General features: G+C 39.0%; 1 protein-coding gene and 1 pseudogene across 8 annotated transcripts in view; both read left to right on the forward strand.

The window, feature by feature from the left end:
• The window catches only part of ULK4 (unc-51 like kinase 4), a 769,027-nt gene that overhangs the window by 108,152 nt on the left and 640,017 nt on the right, over window positions 1-20,858 (forward strand). For all 8 annotated transcript variants that reach the window (XM_063611260.1, XM_063611259.1, XM_063611278.1 and 5 more), the window contains 4 exons: window positions 8,015-8,119; window positions 10,354-10,414; window positions 11,850-12,031; window positions 13,291-13,337. In XM_063611260.1, coding sequence (XP_063467330.1) covers window positions 8,015-8,119; window positions 10,354-10,414; window positions 11,850-12,031; window positions 13,291-13,337 — 395 coding nt within the window. The remainder of the gene's footprint in view (window positions 1-8,014; window positions 8,120-10,353; window positions 10,415-11,849; window positions 12,032-13,290; window positions 13,338-20,858) is intronic.
• On the forward strand, window positions 9,585-9,727 carry LOC129461546 (uncharacterized; annotated as a pseudogene).

Here is a 20,858-nt window from a genome sequence, read left to right on the forward strand (position 1 = left end):
ACATTTTTTGTTTTCCAGTCATCAGTTGGTGAATATTTGGGAGTGGAATTGCTGTGTCATGTGTTAACTCCTTGTTTAACTTTTTGTTTTTGAGATAATGTCTCACTCTGTCATCCAGGCTGGAGTACAGTGGTACAATCATAGCTCACTGCAGCCAGGACCTCCTTGGCTCCAGTGGTCGTCCTGCGTTAGTCTGCCAAGTACCTGGAACTACAGGCATACGCCACCACACCTGGCTAAGTTTACAAAAAATTGTTTGTAAAGACAGGGTCCCACTATTTTGCGTAAGCTGGTCTCAAACTCCTGAGCTCAAGCGATGCTCCTGTCTCAGCCTCCCAGAGTGCTGGGATTATAGGTGTGAGCCACTGCACCTGGCCTTAACTTTTTGAAGAATTGTCAAACTGTTTTTCAAAGCATCTGCACCGTTTTACATTCTAACCAGCAGTGTATGAGGATATCAGTTTTTATACATTCTCACTAACATTTGGTATTGTCTTTAAAAATGTGGTAAAAAATGCATTACATAAAATGTACTATTTTAAATCATTTCTAAGTATATAGTTCAAGTGGCATTAAGTACATTCACGTTGTTGTGCAACTATTTCTATCATCTATCTCCAGAAATTTTTCATCATCCCAAATTGAAACTCTGTACCCATTAAATAACAACTGCCCATTTTCCTTTACCCTTAGCCCCTGGTAACCACTATTATACTTTCTTCCTCTATGAATGTGCCTATTCTAGGTCCAATGCATAAATTAGGGGTCTTCAACCCCCCGGCCATGGACTGCTGCTGGTCTGTGACCTCTTAGGAACCAGGCCACACAGCAGGAAGTGAGTGGCGGGCAAGTGAGTGATGCGTCACCTGTATTTACAGCTGCTCTCAATCTACACCTGCATTATTGTCTGAGCTCTGCCCCCTGTCAGATGAGCAGTGGCATTACATTCTCATAGGAGCATGAACCCTGTTGTGAACTGTGCATGTGAGGGATCTAGGTTGCGTGCTCTTTGTGAGAATCTAATGCCTGATGATCTGTCACTGTCTCCCATCGCCCCTAGATGGGACTGTCTACTTGTAGGAAAACAAGCTCAGGACTCCCACTGATTCTATATTATAGTGAGTTGTATAATTATTTCATTATATATTACAATGTAATAATAATAGAAATAAAGTGCACAATAAATGTAATGTACTTGAATCATCCAAAAATCATCTCCCCCAACCTTGTCTGTGGAAAAATTGTCTTCCACAAAACTGGTTCCTGATGCCAAAAAGTTTGGGGACCGCTGGCATAAGTGGTCTCATATGGGCTAGCCAGGCGTGGTGGCTTACACCTGTAATCCCAGTACTTTGGGAGGCTGAGGCAGGTGGATCATGAGGTCAAGAGATTGAGACCATCCTGGCCAACATGGTGAAACCCTGTCTCTGCTAAAAATATAAAAATTAGCTGGGCCTGGTGGTAGGTGCCTGTAGTCCCCAGCTACTTGGGAGCCTGAGGCAGGAGAATCACTTGAACCCAGAAGATGGAGGTTGCAGTGAGCCGAGATTGTGCCACTGCACTCCAGCCTGGTGACATAGCAAGACTTGGTCTGAAAAAAAAAAAAAAAAAAAAAAGTGGTCTTATATAGTATTTATCCTTTTGTGCCTGGCTTATTTCACTTAGCATAATGTCTTTAACGTTCATCCATGTTGTAGCATGTGCCAGAATTTCCTTTTTTTAAAGGCTGAATAATATTCCCTTTTGTGTATTTAATACGCTTGGTTATCTTTTCATCTGTTGATGAATACTTGGGTTGCATCCACCTATTGGCTATTGTGAATGGTGCTGCATTGCCTGTCTTTCTTATGATAGCCATCCTATTTCACATCTAGCAGGTGTGAAATTCCATTGATTGATTGGTTGAGACAGGGTCTCACTCTGTCGCCCAGTCTGAAGTGCAGTGGCATGATCTTGACTCACTGCAACCTGTCTCCCAGGCTCAAGCAATTCTTCTGCTTCAGCCTCCCAAGTAGCTTGGATTACAGGCGCATGCCACTACCACCTGGCTAATTTTTTTTTTTTTTTTTTTTTTTGAGATAGAGTCTTGCTCTGTCACCCAGGCTGGAGTGCAGTGGCACAATCTCGGCTCACTGCAAACACTGCCTCCCAGTTTCATACTATTCTTCTGCCTCAGCCTCCCGAGTAGCTGGGACTACAGGTGCCTGCCACCATGCCCAGCTAATTTTTTGTGTTTTTAGTACAGACGGGGTTTCACCGTGTTAGCCAGGATGGTCTCGATCTCCTGATCTCATGATCTGCCCGCCTCGGACTCCCAAAGTGCTAGGATTATAGGCGTGAGCTACCGCGCCTGGCCCACCTGGCTAATTTTTGTATTTTTAGTAGAGACAGGGTTTCACCATGTCGGCCAGGCTAGCCTGGAAGTCTTGACCTCAAATGATCCACCTGTCTCCGCCTCCCAAAGTGTTTGGATTACAGACGTGAGCCACCGTGCCCAGCTAGTAGGTGTGAATTTCTATGTCTTAGTGGTGTTGATTTGCATTTACCTGATGGCTAATGATGTTGAGTATTTTTTTATGTGTTTTTTGGCCATTTGTCTATTTTCTTTGGAGAAATATTTATTCAAAAATTTAACCTATTTTTAATTGGGTTATTTATCTCTCTATTATTTAGTTGTAAGAGTTTTTTACATATTCTAGATAGGAGTTATAACAATTTTCTCCCTTTTTCTGGATTGTCTTTTTCTTTCTTGATGGTATCCTTTGAAGCACAAAAGTTTTAAATTTTGATATAGTCCAGTTTATCTTTTTTCATTTGTGTTTTTTGCTGCTTGTGCTTTTGGTGTAATATCTGAAAAAACCATTGCTACTCCAAGGTCACAAAGGTTTCTGCCTATGTTTTCTTCGAAGAGTTTTATAGTTTTATTAGTATCTCTTAGATTTAGCTGTTTTATCCATTTGAGTTAATTTTTGCATGTGGCATGAAGTAGGGGGGTATAGCTTCATTGTTTTGCATCGAAACATCCAGTTGTCTCAGCGCTATCTGTTGAAAAGCTTATTCTTTCCCCATTGAATTGTCTTGGAACCCTTATTGAAGATCAATTGACTGTATATGTGAAGGTTTATTTCTGGATTCTGTTCTGTTTTCTATTCATCTGTCCTTATGCTAGTGGCACACTCTTGATTACTGTAGCTGTTTAGTAAGCTTTGAAATCAGAAAGTATGAATCCTCCAAAAAAATTTTTTTTTTTTGAGACGGAGTCTCGCTCTTTTGCCCAGGCCGGACTGCAGTGGCGCTATCTTGGCTCACTGCAAGCTCCGCCTCCCGGGTTCACACCATTCTCCTGCCTTAGCCTCCCCAGTAGCTGGGTCTACAGGTGCACCCGCCACCGTGCCCGGCTAATTTTTTTTTTTGTATTTTTAGTAGAGACGGGATTTCACCATGTTAGCCAGGATGGTCTCGATTTCCTGACCTCGTGATCTGCCCGCCTGGGCCCCCCAAAGTGCTGGGATTACAGGTGTGAGCCACTGCGCCCGGCCTCCAAAAAATTTTTTAAGGTGGTTTTGGCTGTTGTGGGTCACTTGCATTTCCATATGAATTTTAAGATCAGCTTGTCAGTTTCTTCAAAGGAGCCAGCTGGGATTTTAATCATAGTTGCACTGAATGTGTAGATCAATTTAGGAAGTACTGCCATTTTAACAATGTTAAGTTTTCCTCCACGAACACAGGATGTATTTATACTTACTTAGGTTTTCTTTAATTTCTTTCAATCATAGTTGTGTTGAATGCAGTACTACTTTGAATTAATTCTAAGTTATTTTTATGCTACTTATTGCTTGACAAATATAATTGCTTTTAGTTTTTACTGTAGTTTTGATGTAGTGTGAAGTGTATTTGGACCATGTGAAGCTTATTTGTGCTTTGAAATTTAGTATAAATGGGTTATAATAAAATCTCACTGTGCTAATTTTTTTGTTATGTGAAATAGAAAATCAATGTAAATTAAAAAATTCATTCTGAAATGCGATAGATTTTTTTTTTTTTGGAGACCGAGTCTTGCCCTGTCACCCAGGCTGGAGTGCAGTGGCGTGATCTCGGCTCACTGTAAGCTCCGCCTCCCGGGTTCACGCCATTCTCCTACCTCAGCCTCTCCGAGTAGTAGCTGGGGCTACAGGCGCCCGCCACCACGCCTGGCTAATTTTTTGTATTTTTAGTAGAGACGGGGTTTCACCGTGGTCTCGATCTCCTGACCTCGTGATCCGCCCGCCTCGGCCTCCCAAAGTGCTGGGATTACAAGCGTGAGCCACCAGGCCCGGCCGTGATAGATGTTGAAGCTCTTCTGGCAGATGGTTATAAAGAAGAGTATAAAAAAAAAAAAAAAAAAAAAAAAAGAAGAGTATATAATCATTCTATTGAGAAAATATAATCAATAATGTGAATACCTAAGGTAGTTTATTTTACATATATATCTATTTATTTATTTATTTATTTATTTATTTTTGAGACAGGTCCTCACTCCTGTCACCTAGGCTGGAGTGGAGGGGCATGATCGTGGCTCATTGCAGCCTCAACTTCTTGGGCTTAGGTGATTCTCTCATCTCAGCCTCCTGAGTAACTGCAACTACAAGTGTGCGCCACCATGCCCGGCAAATTTTTTGTGTTTTTAGTAGAGGTTTCCCCATGTTGCCCAGGCTGGTCTCAAACTCCTGGACTCAAGTGGTCTGCTGGCCTCAGCCTCCCAAAAAGCTGGGATTATAGGTGTGAGCCACTGTGCTTGGCCTTATGTTTTATAATTTTTAAATGATACTTTTTATTCTATTACAAAACATATATAATTGTAAAAAACTTGTAAAATGTAAAAGAGGACAAAGAAAATAGAAAAATTATTTACGATATAATTCACGAGTAAACACTGATTACTTTTTTTTTTTTTTAAGAGCCTGTCGCCCAGACTGGAGTGCAGTGGCACGACTGTAGTTCACTGTAACCTCATACGTTTCATACATTTTGATATTATTACTTCTGGTTTTATATATATGTGTTCATTTTGAAACAAGGGAGTATAATTTTATAACAATTATTTTCATTTAATTATTATGATCTGATTGCAATTATTGATTATTTAATTTATTCCTGAACATTTTATTTTATATATTTTTGCTGTTGTGAGTGGGATATTTGTTATAACTTGGCATTTGTGCATACATTCAGTTTACCTATAGGAAATTAATTTTTGCATACAATTTTTTAATTGGTCCACCTTACTAATCTTACGTTTTTTTTTTTTTCTTTGAGACAGAGTTTCACTCTATTGCCCAGACTGGAGTGCAGCGGTGTGATCTTGGCTCATTGCAGCCTCTGCCTCCCAGGTTCAAGTGATTCTCCTGCCTCAGCCTCCTGAGTAGCTGGGACCACAGACACCCGCCACCACACCCAGCTAATTTTTGTATTTTTAGGAGAGACAAGGTTTCACCATTTTGGCCAGACTGGTCTCGAATTCCTGGCCACAGGTGATCCACCCACCTCGACCTCCCAAAGTGCTGGGATTACAGGCGTGAGCCACCATGCTTGCCCTAATTCTTACATTATTTCTAAGAGTTTTCCCATTGATTAATTTTGGCTTTTTGGATGTTCAGTTATATCATCTATATGTAAAGATAATTTGGCCACCTCTTTCAAATATTGATGTCTTACTTTACGGACTAATATAATTTACTAGCAGTTCCTCCTCAGTGTTAAATCAGCAGGGATATCCAGCCCTTTGCTCTATCATTGACTTCTTTCCTTCTGCCCCCTTCCTCGCTCAGGACACCATCCTTTCCATCCAGGCTTTGCAGTAACCTGCTAACTGGTCCCCTCAGTTCTCTATTGCTCCCCTCCATCCATTTTCCACTGAAGCAAGTATGATGTATATATTTAAATGTCTTGATTAACTATCACTGTCTTCTCTCAAGCAGTGCCAGGCATTGTTTTAAATGCTTTATGTTTATTCTTCACAAATCTGAAAGCTTGTTCATTTTAATCTTTGTTATAGATGAAGAAAACAAAGCTTTTTTAACTTCCCTAAGAGCACATAATTAACAAGTGGCAGTGTAAGTTTACCCGTCTTTTTGTCTTTAAAGTCCATCTTTTTTTTGGCAATGTGAGTTTACCCCTGTCTTTTTACCATGAAAGTCCATGTTCTTAAACTTAGATTTTCTTGTTTTAAACAAACTTCCTCTTCATTCTTTGTTTTTTTTTTTTGTTGTTGTGTTTTGTTTTGTTTTTTGGTGGAGCCTCGCTCTGTCACCTAGGCTGGAGTGCGGTGGCGCAATCTCGGCTCACTGCAACCTCCGCCTCCCAGGTTCAAGCGATTCTTCTGCCTCAGCCCCCTGAGTAGCTGGGATTACAGGCGCATGCCACCATGCCTGGCTAATTTTTGTATTTTTAGTAGAGAAGGTATTTCACCACATTGGTCAGGCTGGTCTTGAACTCCTGAGCCCGTGACATGCCCACCTCGGCCTCCCAAAGAGCTGGGATTACAGGCGTGAGCCACCACACCCGACCTCTTTGTGTGTTTTCTTATGTCTTTTGTCTGAGTTGCATGGGGCAGCTTGGGTTTCCAGAAACTTTCTTAGCTAACTCCTCAGTTCCTTTATCCATGCCCCTTCCTCACTCAGTTTTGGGTAATTTATTTTCCTTATTCCTTACTTCACTGATTTACTTTTCTATTTTATTTAGTTTGCTAGTCATTGTTTCTTTTAAGGTTCTTAAGCATAAATTCTCTCTCTCTCTCTTTTTTTTTTTTTTTTCCTGATGGGAAATACTGAGGCATAGCACTAGGAATACAAATTATGTTTAAATAGAGCACAAAGAACCATCTCAAAGGAATAACTGATGGTGAATGTCTGCTGATTCATTTCATTATGTATCAACTCTAACTAGGCTTAATAAATAATTGAGGTTTAACACTTAGGTAGCATGTCTATATTTAAGTCTGAAATTTTTTTTATGTTACAGCTTCAATTTCACATTGAATATTCTGTAAAGCAGAAATAAATTGATTAGCATTCTGTGAATGAAAAATAAAGCTGTTGGTCAGGCGTGTAGCTCATGCCTATAATCCCAGCACTTTGGGAGGCCAAGGTGGGTGGATCACCTGAGACCAGGAGTTCGAGACCAGCCTGGCCAACATGGTGAAACCCCGATTCTACTAAAAATGCAAAAATTAGCAGTGCATGGTGGCATACGCCAGTAATTCCACTACTTGGGAGGCTGAAGCAGGAGAATTGCTTGAACCCAGGAGGCAGAGTTTGTGGTGAGCCGAGATTGTGCCACTGCACTCCAGCCTGTGTGATGGAGTGAGACTCTGTCTGAAAAAAAAAAAAAAAAAAAAAAGGCAGCGTGTGGCTCATGCCTGTAATCCCAGCACTTTGGGAGGCTGAGGCGGGTGGATCCTGAGGTCAGGAGATTGAGACCATCCTGGCTAACACGGTGAAACCCTGTCTCTATTAAAAATACAAAAAAATTAGCCAGGCGTGGTGGCAGGCGCCTGTAGTCCCAGCTACTTGGGAGGCTGAGGCAGGAGAATGGCGTGAACCCGGGAGGTGGAGCTTGTAGTGAGCCAAGATCGCGCCACTGCACTCCAGCCTGAGGGACAGAGCGAGACTCTGCCTCAAAAAAAACCAAAAAGAAGCTATGCTGTTATGGAAAAACCAATTTGCCTCATCACAGTTTAGAACACTGAATTGTGAAGATCTTTTTTCTAGTCCTAGCCAGCCTTAGTGGTAATATGGGCAATTCAGTTACTTTCTCAGAGTTTTATATTTTTATCTGTAAAATGGGAATGATGGTGCCTACAGTTTAGGATTTTTGTGAAAATCAAATGAGACTGCAAGCATCTTGAATAGCAGTTGAAGTACATTGATATAGGTGATATTTTACAGTGGTGTCTTCCTCAGCATCCTATTAGTTCAGTGTTTTAAAGATCTACATTAGTCGCAGAAACAAAGTTTAATTTTTGTTCTCATTTCAGATTACAAGTGGACACCTGAGTCAGCAGGACCTGGAATCCCAGATGAGGGAGCTTATCTACACGGACTCAGATCTTGTTGTCACCCCCATTATCGACAATCCAAAGGTGCAGAAAGATACTCTAACAACTGAGTTGTAGACTTTACTGAGATCCGAAATCTGCATGAGATTTTCATTCAGAATATTATTTACTGTATAATCTTTCCTGTTTCTCTTGTCTGCTTCTGTTTCATTTGTGCTGCATGTCTGCATTTCCAGCTCCCCCTCTGTCTGCAACCCTTTCCTCTGCCTTCACTTCCACTTCAGTGGAGTTCTAACTTTTCTCCCCTCTGTTTTGAATGAGTCAGCTCTGCCTGTCACTACTGCTTTCTTCCACATGCTATGGAGAGGTTGCCAGCCTCTTGACCTCAGACCTTAGCTCTCAGTCCTTATGTTTCTCCGTATGCACTAATGTGAATCACTCTAAATATTCTAGTCTCTGATATATTTTGAAGGCAGAAGTGGTCAGAGGGCACTGCTCACCAGGCTGGGCTGGGCAGGCAGATCACACAGAAGCCCTACCCTCTCACAGGTTGTTAAAACTGCAGGGGAGATGATGGGGAGACACTCTGGGAGCTTGTGGAGTCATAGTTCACAATGTACTTCTAAACCAGTGTGAGTTTTTTTGCTTCTTGTCTTTTGGAATATAATACTTTATTGCTAGGGGATAATGAGTATCTACTTTAAAAAACAAATCCATTTCTAAGTCCCTCTGTTTTGTCCTGACTTCCAGCTCCCCAACATACTCACATTCCACTACTTATTCTCTATTTTAATTTTCCTGCTTCTTTTTCTTATTTTTAAATGTCTTTTTCTGTATTAATTCATGACTGTTTTTTCTTATCTCATTGGGAACATTACTGTGGTTTAGACCATAAAGGTTCTTGGATTCATGTTTATTTTCTAGATAGACAGCATTTCATATAGATTATTTAGCTGTTTTTCATAATGGAGCTACTTCTTTTTGTGAGTTCATACGTCTGGCAGAGTAACTTTATTATGCTAAGTTTGATGAGCATTGGGGCATTTTCAACGTGGGCTTTCTAGAACAATTTGTGATATCTTTACCAGGGGTGTCCAATCTTTTGGCTTCCCTGGGCCGCACTGGAAGAAGAATTGTCTTGGGCCACACGTAAAATACACTAACAGTAGCTGATGAACTAAAAAACAAAAAAAATTGCAAAAAAATCTATGATGTTTTAAGAAAGTTTACGAATTTGTGTTGGGCCACATTCAAAGCCGTCTTGGGCCGCATACAGCCCATGGGCTGCAGGTTGGACAAGCTTGCTTTAGACAATATTCTTTGTTTCTTTTTTCCTTCTTATAACCATATTTGATAGTTTCTGGGAAGTCTTAATCAGTGGAAATTTTTGTGTTTAGCTTTTAATTTTAAACTACTTTTAGTCTTAGAGAAAAGTTTCAAAAATAATTGAGAGTTCCTGTATACCTTTTGCCCAGCTGCTCTTAATGTTCACATCTTATAGGTCTATAGTATAGTTAGCAAAACCTGGGAATTAAAATTGGTATAGTGTTAGTCAGGCAGGATAATCCCTATCTGTTCCTCCTTTTGGAGGGCAGTAGAATGTGGTAATTGGAGTTGCATAATACTTGATTAGTAATTGTGCACTTTCCAATTCATGCTATTATGGCTTCCTGGAGTGGTGTCTTCTCTAATATAACCATAAAGTTCTAACCATCCTTCAAGACCTCAACTCACCTTCTACATGTTCTGTAAACCCGGTCCTAACTATATCAACTAAAGTGCTTGCTGTATTCTCTAAACTACTATTTACAAAAAAATTCTTTCTGTCCAGTGTTTTCTCTGTAGTTATGTCCTGTATATTTTGAATTGTGAAATATTTTGTTGTTTATTGAATGTTTGTCTCATCTTCCCAACTAGGATGTCAGCTCTCTGAAAATAGGATTGTGTCTTTTATATCTTTGTATCCCCATTAGCACTTGGCATAGAGCCTTACCTTGGCAGGTGCCCAATAGATATTTGTTGAATGACTGAATTTCTAATTAGAGGTAAATTAGCTAAAAAGTAAGCCAAGATAGGAGTGAATGTTTTCTATGAAGCTTTATTTTATTACAGATATCAGTTGAAATGATTCTAAAAAATAAATTATTATCTATATTTGTATGTTTTAATCCAAAAAGTCATTGTTCTTATTCTTTTTGGTAACACATTTTACACATTCTTTTTTTGTCCTCATCGATTTATTATCTGACATAAGGGATATATAAGGAGACAGATATCCATCTTAAAAATTGTCTCAAAAGTTTTCTTTTTAACTACAGATAATGAAACAGCCACCAGTTAAATTTGATCCAAAAATATTGCATCTACCAGCATATTCAGGTAGGATCATAAAGGACTTATTGAACATGTAGACTCTTTGTATACAGATACAAATATGACATTTATTTGCAAATATAAATTTATATGTGAATAACTAAATTTATTTTGTCTTGACAATTGGCTATATTCTTGGGGCAGTGTTATACGAATTGTAAACAATCTGTAATTCATTTGTGCCAGCTGTTGACATTTCTTAGCTGAGTCTGGGCTGCCCTGTCCTCTTGTGGGTGGGGAGGTTCCTGTAGATCTGGGCAAGTTTTCCTGTAGAGTGGGTGGGAGGTCTTCTCCTCCCTTCTCTTCTTAGAGCTGGTTGAATTTCCACCATTTATGGCTGGTATAGGTGCACAGGGTTGGGGACAACAGTGAAGGATTGGGATTCTATTAGAGGGACCAGGACATTTGAGAATGGGACTAGGTGGTTCATGACTGTGGAGATGGTATGGGAGTGGAGATACCTAAGGGATAATTATTACATTTCTGTTGAGCTAACGAAAGTCTTATTTAGGGTGACCGTGAGAAATTTTTACATACCTTAAACTGGTGTTTTTGTTTAACAAATTATATTTTAAGCTGTTAAACTCGATTTGGGGAAAATTACTCATCGTGGCTAGAGTAGAATCTATGATTTGAAGTAAATTTAAAATATATTTAGGTTTAAATAAACTAGCTAAGGGTTTATATTGGTCAACTTAATTACTGATAAAAACAAAAAAGAAACTGTGTAGAAGGACGTTTTTGAAAGGCCAAGTGAAGCAAAGTATTTTAGTAGTGCTTTCAGTGCCAAGTAGGACTATTTACGCAAACCCAGAGAATTATTACCTGGAAATACTATTTCCCTTTTTTTTTTTTTGAGTTATTTAGGAGATTATATTTACAATTTATTTCGTCTAAAGATAGAGATCAGCCAAAAATATGTTAATTTTAGGGGGTATCACATTTCCTAGATTTTGCCTTTTTTTTGTATAGGGATTTGGAGGTAGGAATTTCAGGTGATTTTTAGCTATCATGTTATTCTTGTTATTTTTTTACAATAATTTTTTTGGAACTTTTTAAGGACTGTAGGATTTGTGCTTTTCTCAACATTTGAGAGTTGATTTATTTATACAAAGGCTCTTTTGTCTTTTACTCCAGTCGTATTGAACTTTGCATTTTGTTATAGTGTAGGTTGTGGGACAATTCTGCTTTAGACATCTGCTTTATTTGAAAGTATAGTTTTCCATTGAAGTCGTTAAAAAGTTTCCATGGATAGATAAAGAGATTAGGAATATAGAAGGACAAATAAAAATAGTGTCATCTTTGGAGTATTTTTGGTTTTGACAGTGTAATGTTTGTCCTCATCTTAGCTGTCATAATTCTGTGTTTATTTCTCATGTGATGTTTCCAGCAGTTTTTTTTTCTCATCATACGTACTTTTATTATTTTCTTTCCATGGCAGTGGATAAGTTATTGTTTCTGAAAGACCAAGATTGGAATGACTTTTTGCAACAAGTGTGCTCGCAGATCGACTCCACTGAGAAGAGCATGGGGGCCTCCCGAGCCAAGCTGAATCTCCTTTGCTATTTGTGCGTGGTGGCTGGTCACCAGGAGGTGGCCACCAGGCTCCTCCATTCCCCCCTGGTAGGCCTCTGTGACATGCCTTAGGCATTTTAATTTGTGCTTTTATAGAGGCTCAAACAAGTGCTAAAATATCAGTTTGATTTAACTGCCACGAAAAAACTGATTTATATCACGATTTTAGGTTTATGAAAATTAGCCTCTGCTTAATCCTTAGGTCCTAAAGTAGATGACAGTAGATGGTGATTTTGAACTTATTTTGTTTGTTTGTTGGTAATACTCAGGTTTCCATTTTAGGTTAACTTGTAAGATTTAAAAAAAAGTCTGAAATCAGGCTGGGCGCGGTGGCTCACGCCTGTAATCCCAGCACTTTGGGAGGACGAGGTGGGTGGATCACCTGAGGTCAGGAGTTCGAAACCAGCCTGGCCAACATGGTGAAACCCTGTCTCTACTAAAAGTACAAAATTAGCTGGGTGTGGCAGTGCACTCCTGTAATCCCAGCTACTTGGGAGGCTGAGGCAGGAGAATCACTTGAACCCGCAGGCAGAGGTTGCAGTGAGCTGAGATCGCACCACTGCACTCCAGCCTGGGCAAAAAAAGTGAAACTCCATCTCAAAAAAAAAAAAAAAAAAAAAAGTGATATCATAAGCCAGACCTTTTACCTTCTCATTAGTGACTGGAATGAACTCCCCATGTGGAATGGGTTGGGGGTGTCAGTTCCTTTACTGGGTCATCTGGTAAACTGCAGGGTTGCTGATGTGACATTGAAGGAAGACGTCAATCCTCTAAGACATTTTTTTCCTTCTTCCCCTGAGAATGTTACTTTTTGGACTATCTTGGTCTATTGGTAAGCTCAAGGGAATTTGTCAGAGTTTTTTTGGTTTTTGTTTCTTTTGGCTCATGTTTGAACATCGATTGGCAGAGTTTTTGAAGTCATCCTCAGAAAGGAATTACAGTGGTTCGGAGGTGTTTTCTACAGTGGTCCCTCATTTGGGAATTGGCTTGAAAAAATTTAAGTTCATTTACTTCCAGGATAGTATTAAGCTTACTTTTTTTGATAGTTGGTGTGTGTCTATCAGGTAAGGGCAGTCATTTAGCGAATATAAAGTGGTAGGAGAAACTAAAAGTACTGTTCTTAGTTTTTATTTTAATCTTATTCGTATACTAGTGCTTTTGTAATTTAGTAAATATCATTTTTGGTGTACAGTGTAAATTTCCTTTTCATAAAGTCCTGAGCTGTTAACTTTGCTGTCATTTTCTGTGTTTTGTGACTTAAACATTTTAATTTTTTCTTTTTTTTACATTTAAATTTTTTATTCTAGTTCCAATTGCTAATCCAGCATTTGCGGATAGCTCCAAACTGGGATATGTAAGTAACATTTATATTTTAAAAATTATTTTTCATGACTTTATTAAGTGGTTACAGAGTACATATTTATCAAAGGCAGAGTCCTAAATAATTATCATAAATTATTCTGAGGTAATGATTACTCATAGGCAATTTTTATGGGCATTTCAATTATAAATTTTAGGATATTAAAAATAGCCCTTCTCCTAATATTGTAAATACAATTCTGGGATTATCTAAGCTACTCCTGGAAACTTTATTAACTGTTCTTGTTTTTTTATTTTCATAGAGACAAGGTCTCTCACTATGTTGCACAGGCTGGTTTTGAACTCCTGGGCTCAAGTGATTCTCCCATCTCTGACTCCCAAAGTGTTAGGATTACAGGTGTGAGCCACTGTGCCTGGCTAACTGTTACTGTTTTGAGTATTGGTTATAAAATACTTAAACCCTGATCCCTGTGTATTAATTTAGTTATACTTCCTCGAAGTTTCCCTTGGCCACCCTTATCTTTCCCTCATGTAGCACATAGCTTCCCTAGATGTTATTTACAATCTAATGGGATTATGATTTATAAACTCCCAATGGGAGGAAGTATCCTTGCTTTTTATAGAAGCAACATACCAGGTGGAGAGCACAGTAGATCAAGTGTTAGAAGGCTCTGGGTTCTGGTTGCCAATAAGACTTGGCCAAATGATTATCTTTTTCTCAGTCTCTGCTTCCTGGGGAGTATGGGTGGGACAAGGAAATGGCACAGGTTTAGGATTCAGACAGACCTGGGTGTGGATGAAAGATCAGCTTTCTGGGCCAAGTACTTTAATTGCTGAGCCTCAGTTTCCTCATCTGTAAAATTGGGATGGGATAACTACTTAATAGATTTTTGGTAATTATTCAACTTTGAATGAGGTAAATATATGAGATACCTTGTATAGTGCCTGATTCTTAGTGGGTATTTCATTTACAATGGGGTTGGGGTTGTAGAAGTTGTAGTTATTATCATCAAGCTTGCTTATCTCATGATTGTTAGGACAGGCACATGAAAAAATGGAGGTGAAAGGATTTTGTGGATTGTGGCAGTGGTATGGTAATAATTATTCTTCTGTGTTGGTGAAATATGGGTGAACCAATAGGAGTTTAGAAAATGCTTAATTATAAGGGTAATTCTTACTATACGTCTTCTAATGTTACTCTCCCAAAGTAAAATCTGGTAATAAAAAGTAGGATTTTTAGGTAATGGTTGAGTATTTAATACTTTGAGAAGGCTTATGGTATGCTCATTAAAAATGAATCAATGAAATACTTATTTAAACACTTTTATTTAAAACGTATTATATCCTTGAATGGGGTGCCCCCTGCTGACATTTTAAAACAGACATTCCAGATCATTTCCAAGTACAGTCATCCCTCTGTATCAGCCCGGAGTCTGGTTTTAGTATCCCCTTGGACCAAAATTTTTTTCCCCCACTTTTAAAAATTGAAGTTTGATTGTAAAACAGTTTTAATTTGAATAAAATGATACTGAGGTAGACAAGTTCTCTGGTAGGAATCCTCTTTTATTCTTTCTCCATTCAAAGCCACTTCCAGCGAGGTTTTCTCTGACCTCAGGTTATATTACCTTGACAGCATATGATAAAGGGTCCTTAACTTAGTCTGGGAGATAATTATTATTTACGTAGATATATTTGTTCTTTAGTTTTGTTTTGCATATAAAAAATTAGAATCACATGATATAATTTTATAAGTTTGTTTTCCCCTGTAACATATATATTATGTATTTTAAATGTTATTAACATTTAAAAATAAAATACATAATACTTAAGATAAACTTTTTATATGTTGTGAATATCTGATCATTTTGATAGTATTATAATGTTGTAAACAACATTTTGATGAACATTTTTGAGAATAAATCTTTGTGCCTGCTTTTTCTTTTTCTCTGTAGGGAAGATTTGTAGAATTAGAACAAATGGATAGAAGGCAGTAAATATTTTTATGACTTCTGAAAAATTGCTGAAATACTTTTAAAAAAATTGTATCAATATATAATCTCAGTCAATGTGTCTAAAATGCCTTTTGTTAAAACTTCCAACATTGAGTACTTGTCAAATTGTATATCCTTTTATCCTTGCCAGTCAACTTTGAGGTATAATTCACATATAGTAGTAGTGTAATACTGTAATATAAAAAATTTGTTAATTGTAAATTACGCGTAATTTAAAATGTTCCATTTTAGCCATTTTTATGTGTACATTGGCATTTAGTTCATTCTCATTGTTGTATAACCATCACCACTATTCATTTCCAAAACTTTTTCATCATCTTAAACAGACGCTCTTTACCCATTAAACAGTAACTTCCCCTTTCCCTTCCCCAGTCCTGGTAACCTATACTCTGCTTATTTTATCTTTGTGAATTTGCTTATGGTGAGTACGTCATATTGCTACTGAAACATCAAGGGGTTTGGTCTAGGTCCTGTTGCTCACAGCACAGAAAGCCAGTCACGGAGACAATGAGTGTTGCTAGGGAAGAAGGCTTCAATTGGGTGCTGCAGCTAAGGAGATGGGAGGTCAGTCTCAAATTTGTCTCTTCAACTGACTAAAACCAGGGATGTGTTTAGCAGGGAAGAAATATAACCATGTATGGGAAAACAGGAATTAAGGAAGGGTGAGGAAGAGGAATTGGTTGGCAGGAAGCAGGTAGTTGGTTAGGCAATTGTGATGGGTGAGGGGGTCTGGTGTCTTATGGTCCAGATATGGTGATTTGGTAAGTTTCAGTTCCTTGATAACTATCTGGGAGGCTTGATGGTTGGTTTCCCAAGAAAGGAACTCAGATAAGACAAATGTAACTTTCTCAAGTTTTAAGACTGGGAGGGTCAATTTCTACGTTTATTTTAAAAGACTGTCAACATCAGTTCTATAGGACAATTGGGCTGGTTTCATTTGCAAGGTTCATTCATGTTATAACTAACATGTGTCAGCATTTCATTCCTTTTTAAGGCTGAATAATATCCCGTTGTATGTATATACCACATTTTGTTTATCTTTTCATCTGTTGTTGGGCACTGGCTTGTTTCTATCTTTTGGCTATTGTGAACAATGCTGCTATGAACATTAGTGTTTTCTGTTTTTGGTTTTTGCTAACAGCTATCCTGATGGATGTGAAGTAGTATCTTATGGTTTTGATTTGTATTTTGTGACTAGTGATGTTGAACATCTTTTCATTTGATTGTTGGCTATTTGTATATCTTCTTTGGAGAAAGACCTAGTCAAGTCATTTGCCAATTTTTGAATTGAGTTTTATGTTGTTGAGTTGTAGGTATTTTTTATATATTCTAGATATTAACCCCTTGTCAGATAAATGATTGCAAATATCTTCTCTCATTACATAGGTTGCTTTTTACTGTGGCAAGTGCCTTTTTGAGATATGAATTTAGGAAATTTTTCTATTTTTCAAATAAGAGTTTTATACTTGAATAAGGTAAAGTAAATGCTCATCCATCATTAATTTTTTAATTAAAAACATAGTTTTCCTGTTTCTTTGCTGTAGTTCTCCTCTTGGTTGATTAGATTTTATCATTTGGTAGTTTTTTTTTTGTTTGTTTGAGTGGGAGTCTTGCTCAGCTCAGGCTGGAGTGCAGTGGCATGATCTCAGCTCACTGCAACCTCTGCCTCCTGGGTTCAAGTGATTCTTCTGCTTCAGCCTCCCGAGTAGCTGGGATTATAGGGACCTGCCATCATGCCTGGCTAATTTTTGTGTCTTTGTAGAGATAAGGTTTTACCGTGTTGGCCAGCTGGTCTTGAACTCCTGACCTCAGGTGATCCACCTGCTTCAGCCTCCCAAAGTGCTGGGATTACAGGCGTGAGCCACCGCGCCTGGCTGGTAGTATTTTTTGTTTGTTTTCAAGAAGGCCTCTCAGTGGCTTACCTCTGTGCCATGCTTTGGAGTTTGAGCTCTCTTCTGGTACTAACTGTAGTTCTGTAGGACTTGGGGGTAAACCTTACCTTTTTTTTTTTTTTTTTTTTCCTCTTGTGTGTGACTTGAGTTAGCTTTTCTTTTCATTCCAGGCCTGTAAATTTTACTAGATTGTCTCTAGGAATCTCTTTTTACTAATTTGCTCCTGCCTGCCTGCCTCCCTCCCTCCAGTCCTGTCTCCTCCGGTCCCTTCCTTCCCCGCTCCAGTCCCTTCCTTCCCCGCTCCCGTCCCTTCCTTCCCTGCTCCAGTCCCTTCTTTCCCCCTCCTGTCCCTTCTTTCCCCCTCCTGTCCCTTCTTTCCCCCTCCTGTCCCTTCCTTCCCCGCCTCCCGTCCCTTCCTTTCCCCTTCCCATCCCTTCCTTCCCCCCTCCCATCCCTTCCTTCTCCGCTCCCGTCCCTCCCGTCCCTTCCTTCCCTTCTTTTCTTTCCATTGATTTTGAGACAGAGTCTTGCTCTGTCACCCAGGCTGTAGTGCAGTGGTGCGATCTTGGCTCACTGCAACCTCCGCCTCCCAGGTTCAAGGATTCTCCTGCCTCAGCCTCCCGAGTAGCTGGGATTACAGGTGTGTGCCACAATGCCCAGCTAATTTTTGTATTTTTAGTAGAGATGGGTTTTCACCATGTTGGCCAGGCTGGTCTCAAACTCCTGACCTCAAGTGATCCACCTGCCTTGGCCTCCCAAAGTGCCAGGATTACAGGTGTGAGCCACAATGCCTAGCCTCTTCATCCCTCTTTTAGCTTTTATATTATTTCTTAGATTTCTTCCTATTTCATCCTTTTTCTGTTCCTGAAACCCCTACAGGATGGGTGTGGGAGTTTGTGTCTCTTGACTCTTCTTTCAAATTTTCTTTTGCTTTCTCACTTTCTCTTGTTTATTGAGATATAATTCACATACCATAAAATTCACCATTTTAATATGTATAGTTCAGTAGGTGTTAGTATATTGAAAGTTGTTCGACCATTGCCATTATCTAATTTCAGAACATTTTTCTCACCCAGTGAAACCCAGTACCCATTCTTCTCCAACCCCTGGCAACCACTAATCTGCTTCCTGTCAGCTGATTTGCCTATTCTTGATAGTTCATATAAATGGAATCATACAGTATGTGGCCTTTTGTGTCTAGCTTCTGTCATTTAGCATAATGTTTTAAAGGTTCATCCGTATTGTGGAATGTGTGAGTACTTCATTCTTTTTATAGCTGAATAATCCCTGTATGGCTATACCACATTTTGCTTATGTGGTCTTGATGGACATTTGGGGTTGTTTCCATATTTGGCTATTATGAATAATGGTGCTCTGAACATTTGTCTACAAGGTTTTTTGTGAACATACGTTTTTATTTCTCTTACAGTAGTGAGATTGCCGGATAAAATGGTAACTCTGTGTTCAACCTTTTGAAGAACTGCCAGACTCTCTTTTTTATACTTTTGTTTTAGGTTCAGGGGTACGTAATACAGATTTGTTATATAGGTAAACTCATGGGGGTTTCTTGTACAGATTATTTGGTCACCCAGGTACTAAGCTTAGTAAGTACCAATTGTTATTGTTTCTGATCCTCTCCCTCCTCTCACCCTCCACCCTGAGATAGGCCCCAGTGTCTGTTGTTCCTTCTTTGTGTCCACGCAAACTCTATTCTTTCATTGCTCTTCCTTGACTTTATCTTTGAGCTCTCAAGCTTGGTATTTATCCCCACTCATTTAATTATTTAGGATTTCCAGTTAATTTTTTAATTTCAACAATCATATTTGAAAGGTTTTGTTCATTTTCTTTTTCTCTGATTGGTCCTTTTTCCCAGCTGCATATATTTGGTGTATCATATACTTCTGAATTTGAGGATAAATATTAGGATTATAAAAATTCTCTTCTTGGGGCAGAATTTAGAATTAAATATTGTTATTAATATTAAAGGTTAAATTTTAGGATTATATAATATAAGCCTGGAACCTGGACTTTGAAAAAAAGGGAACAAAATTAGGATTATAAACATCGTATTCTTATCTCTTGAACTTGTAGGTCACTTTTTCATCATGGTCCTGCTTTTTAATGCTGTTTATTTCTCAAATGCCTGGTGATCTCTGGTTCTTAGTTTATATTACGAATAAATGATTAAATTGATTGGTATAGAAGTTGGCAATATGAGTTTCCTTTATGCTTGCCTAAGTCTCTTTCTCCAGTAGCCTCTCCTTTAAATAAAGGGTTGGTGTGTGGGTAGGTTAGGCCTGTCGACTGGTTGACTTTAATTTGGAATTCCAGCTGGCTGAAGATCAGGTAGGCAGGCTGGAGGCCTCTGCAATTGCCAGGGTGAGTTTTTCTTTGGAGTGGAGTTGGCTTTCCTCATTTAACCCCTTCCCTGTTTCAGTATCTGGTGGACCACAGTCTCTGCTTCCCACGTCCATACCTATGTCCCACCCCAAGGTGTATTGCTCACTGTAGGAATAATTTTCCACGTTTACCCTGGAGGCCAGGGCTACAGGGTTTATTCTGTGTACCAGGGAAGGGTGATGGAAAAGAGGCAGGACCTGATTGACTCAACTGTTCCTTGTACAAGGACACAATTGTTCCTTGTGCAGTTGTAATCTGATGATTGTCCTGTGGCTCATTCTTGCTTTCTGTCTTAGTTTGTTCCAAGTCCCTGAGGCTTCCTTGGGAACGTCTGTCTACCTGTGGTTCTTAGACAGAGGATTCCTTTGTTGCTTCTCTGTCAGTCTTAATTCTATCTATGCATGTCATCTGAGATTTTCTCAAACTTTCTAGTCCACTTTTAGCCCTCCTTTTTGTTTCCAGTTATCATTTAATAAAAAGAAGTTGTATTTTAGAGACTCTAGAGGGATCAGAAAAGTGAGTGTGAAGTGTTTAGTCTGCAATCATTAAAGGCAGAGAATGTCTTATAATTTAGGTCTGTGTTACTTACATGATTATGATTTATGGATGCTTTCTTTACCTTTCCCTTTTATTTTTTCTTTTGTTTCTTTTCTTTATTTTATTATTATTTTTAGAGACTCACTCTAAAAAAAATAGGGTCTCACTGTGTCCCCGAGGCTGGAATTGGGACTACAGGTGCATGTCACCATGCCTGGCTAAATTAAAAACATTTTTTATTTTTATTTTTATTTATTTTTATTTTTTTATAGAGACAGGGTCTCACTTTGTTGGCCAGGCTGGTCTTGAACTCCTGGCCTTAGTGATCCTTGCATCTCATCCTCCTAAAGTGCTGGGGATTACAGATGTGAGCCACTTTACCTGGCCAAAGTTTTCCTTTTTTAATATGATGTATAAGGTATATAGACGTGCTTTTTTTTTTTTTTTTTTGAGACAGAGTCTCACTCTGTCACCCAGGATGGAGTGCAGTGGCACGATCTCGGCTCACTGCAGCCTCCACCTCCCAGGTTCAAGTGATTCTCCTGCCTCAGCCTCCCGAGTAGGTGGGATTGCAGGCACCCACCACCACGCCCAGCTAATTTTTGTATTTTTTAGTAGAGATGGGGTTTCACCATGTTGGCCAGGCTGGCCTTGAACTTCTGACCTCAAGTGATCCACCTGCCTCAGCCTCCCAAAGTGCTGGGATTACAGGTG

The sequence above is a fragment of the Symphalangus syndactylus genome, chromosome 1 (genome assembly GCF_028878055.3).
Source record: "Symphalangus syndactylus isolate Jambi chromosome 1, NHGRI_mSymSyn1-v2.1_pri, whole genome shotgun sequence".
NCBI lineage: Eukaryota > Metazoa > Chordata > Mammalia > Primates > Hylobatidae > Symphalangus > Symphalangus syndactylus.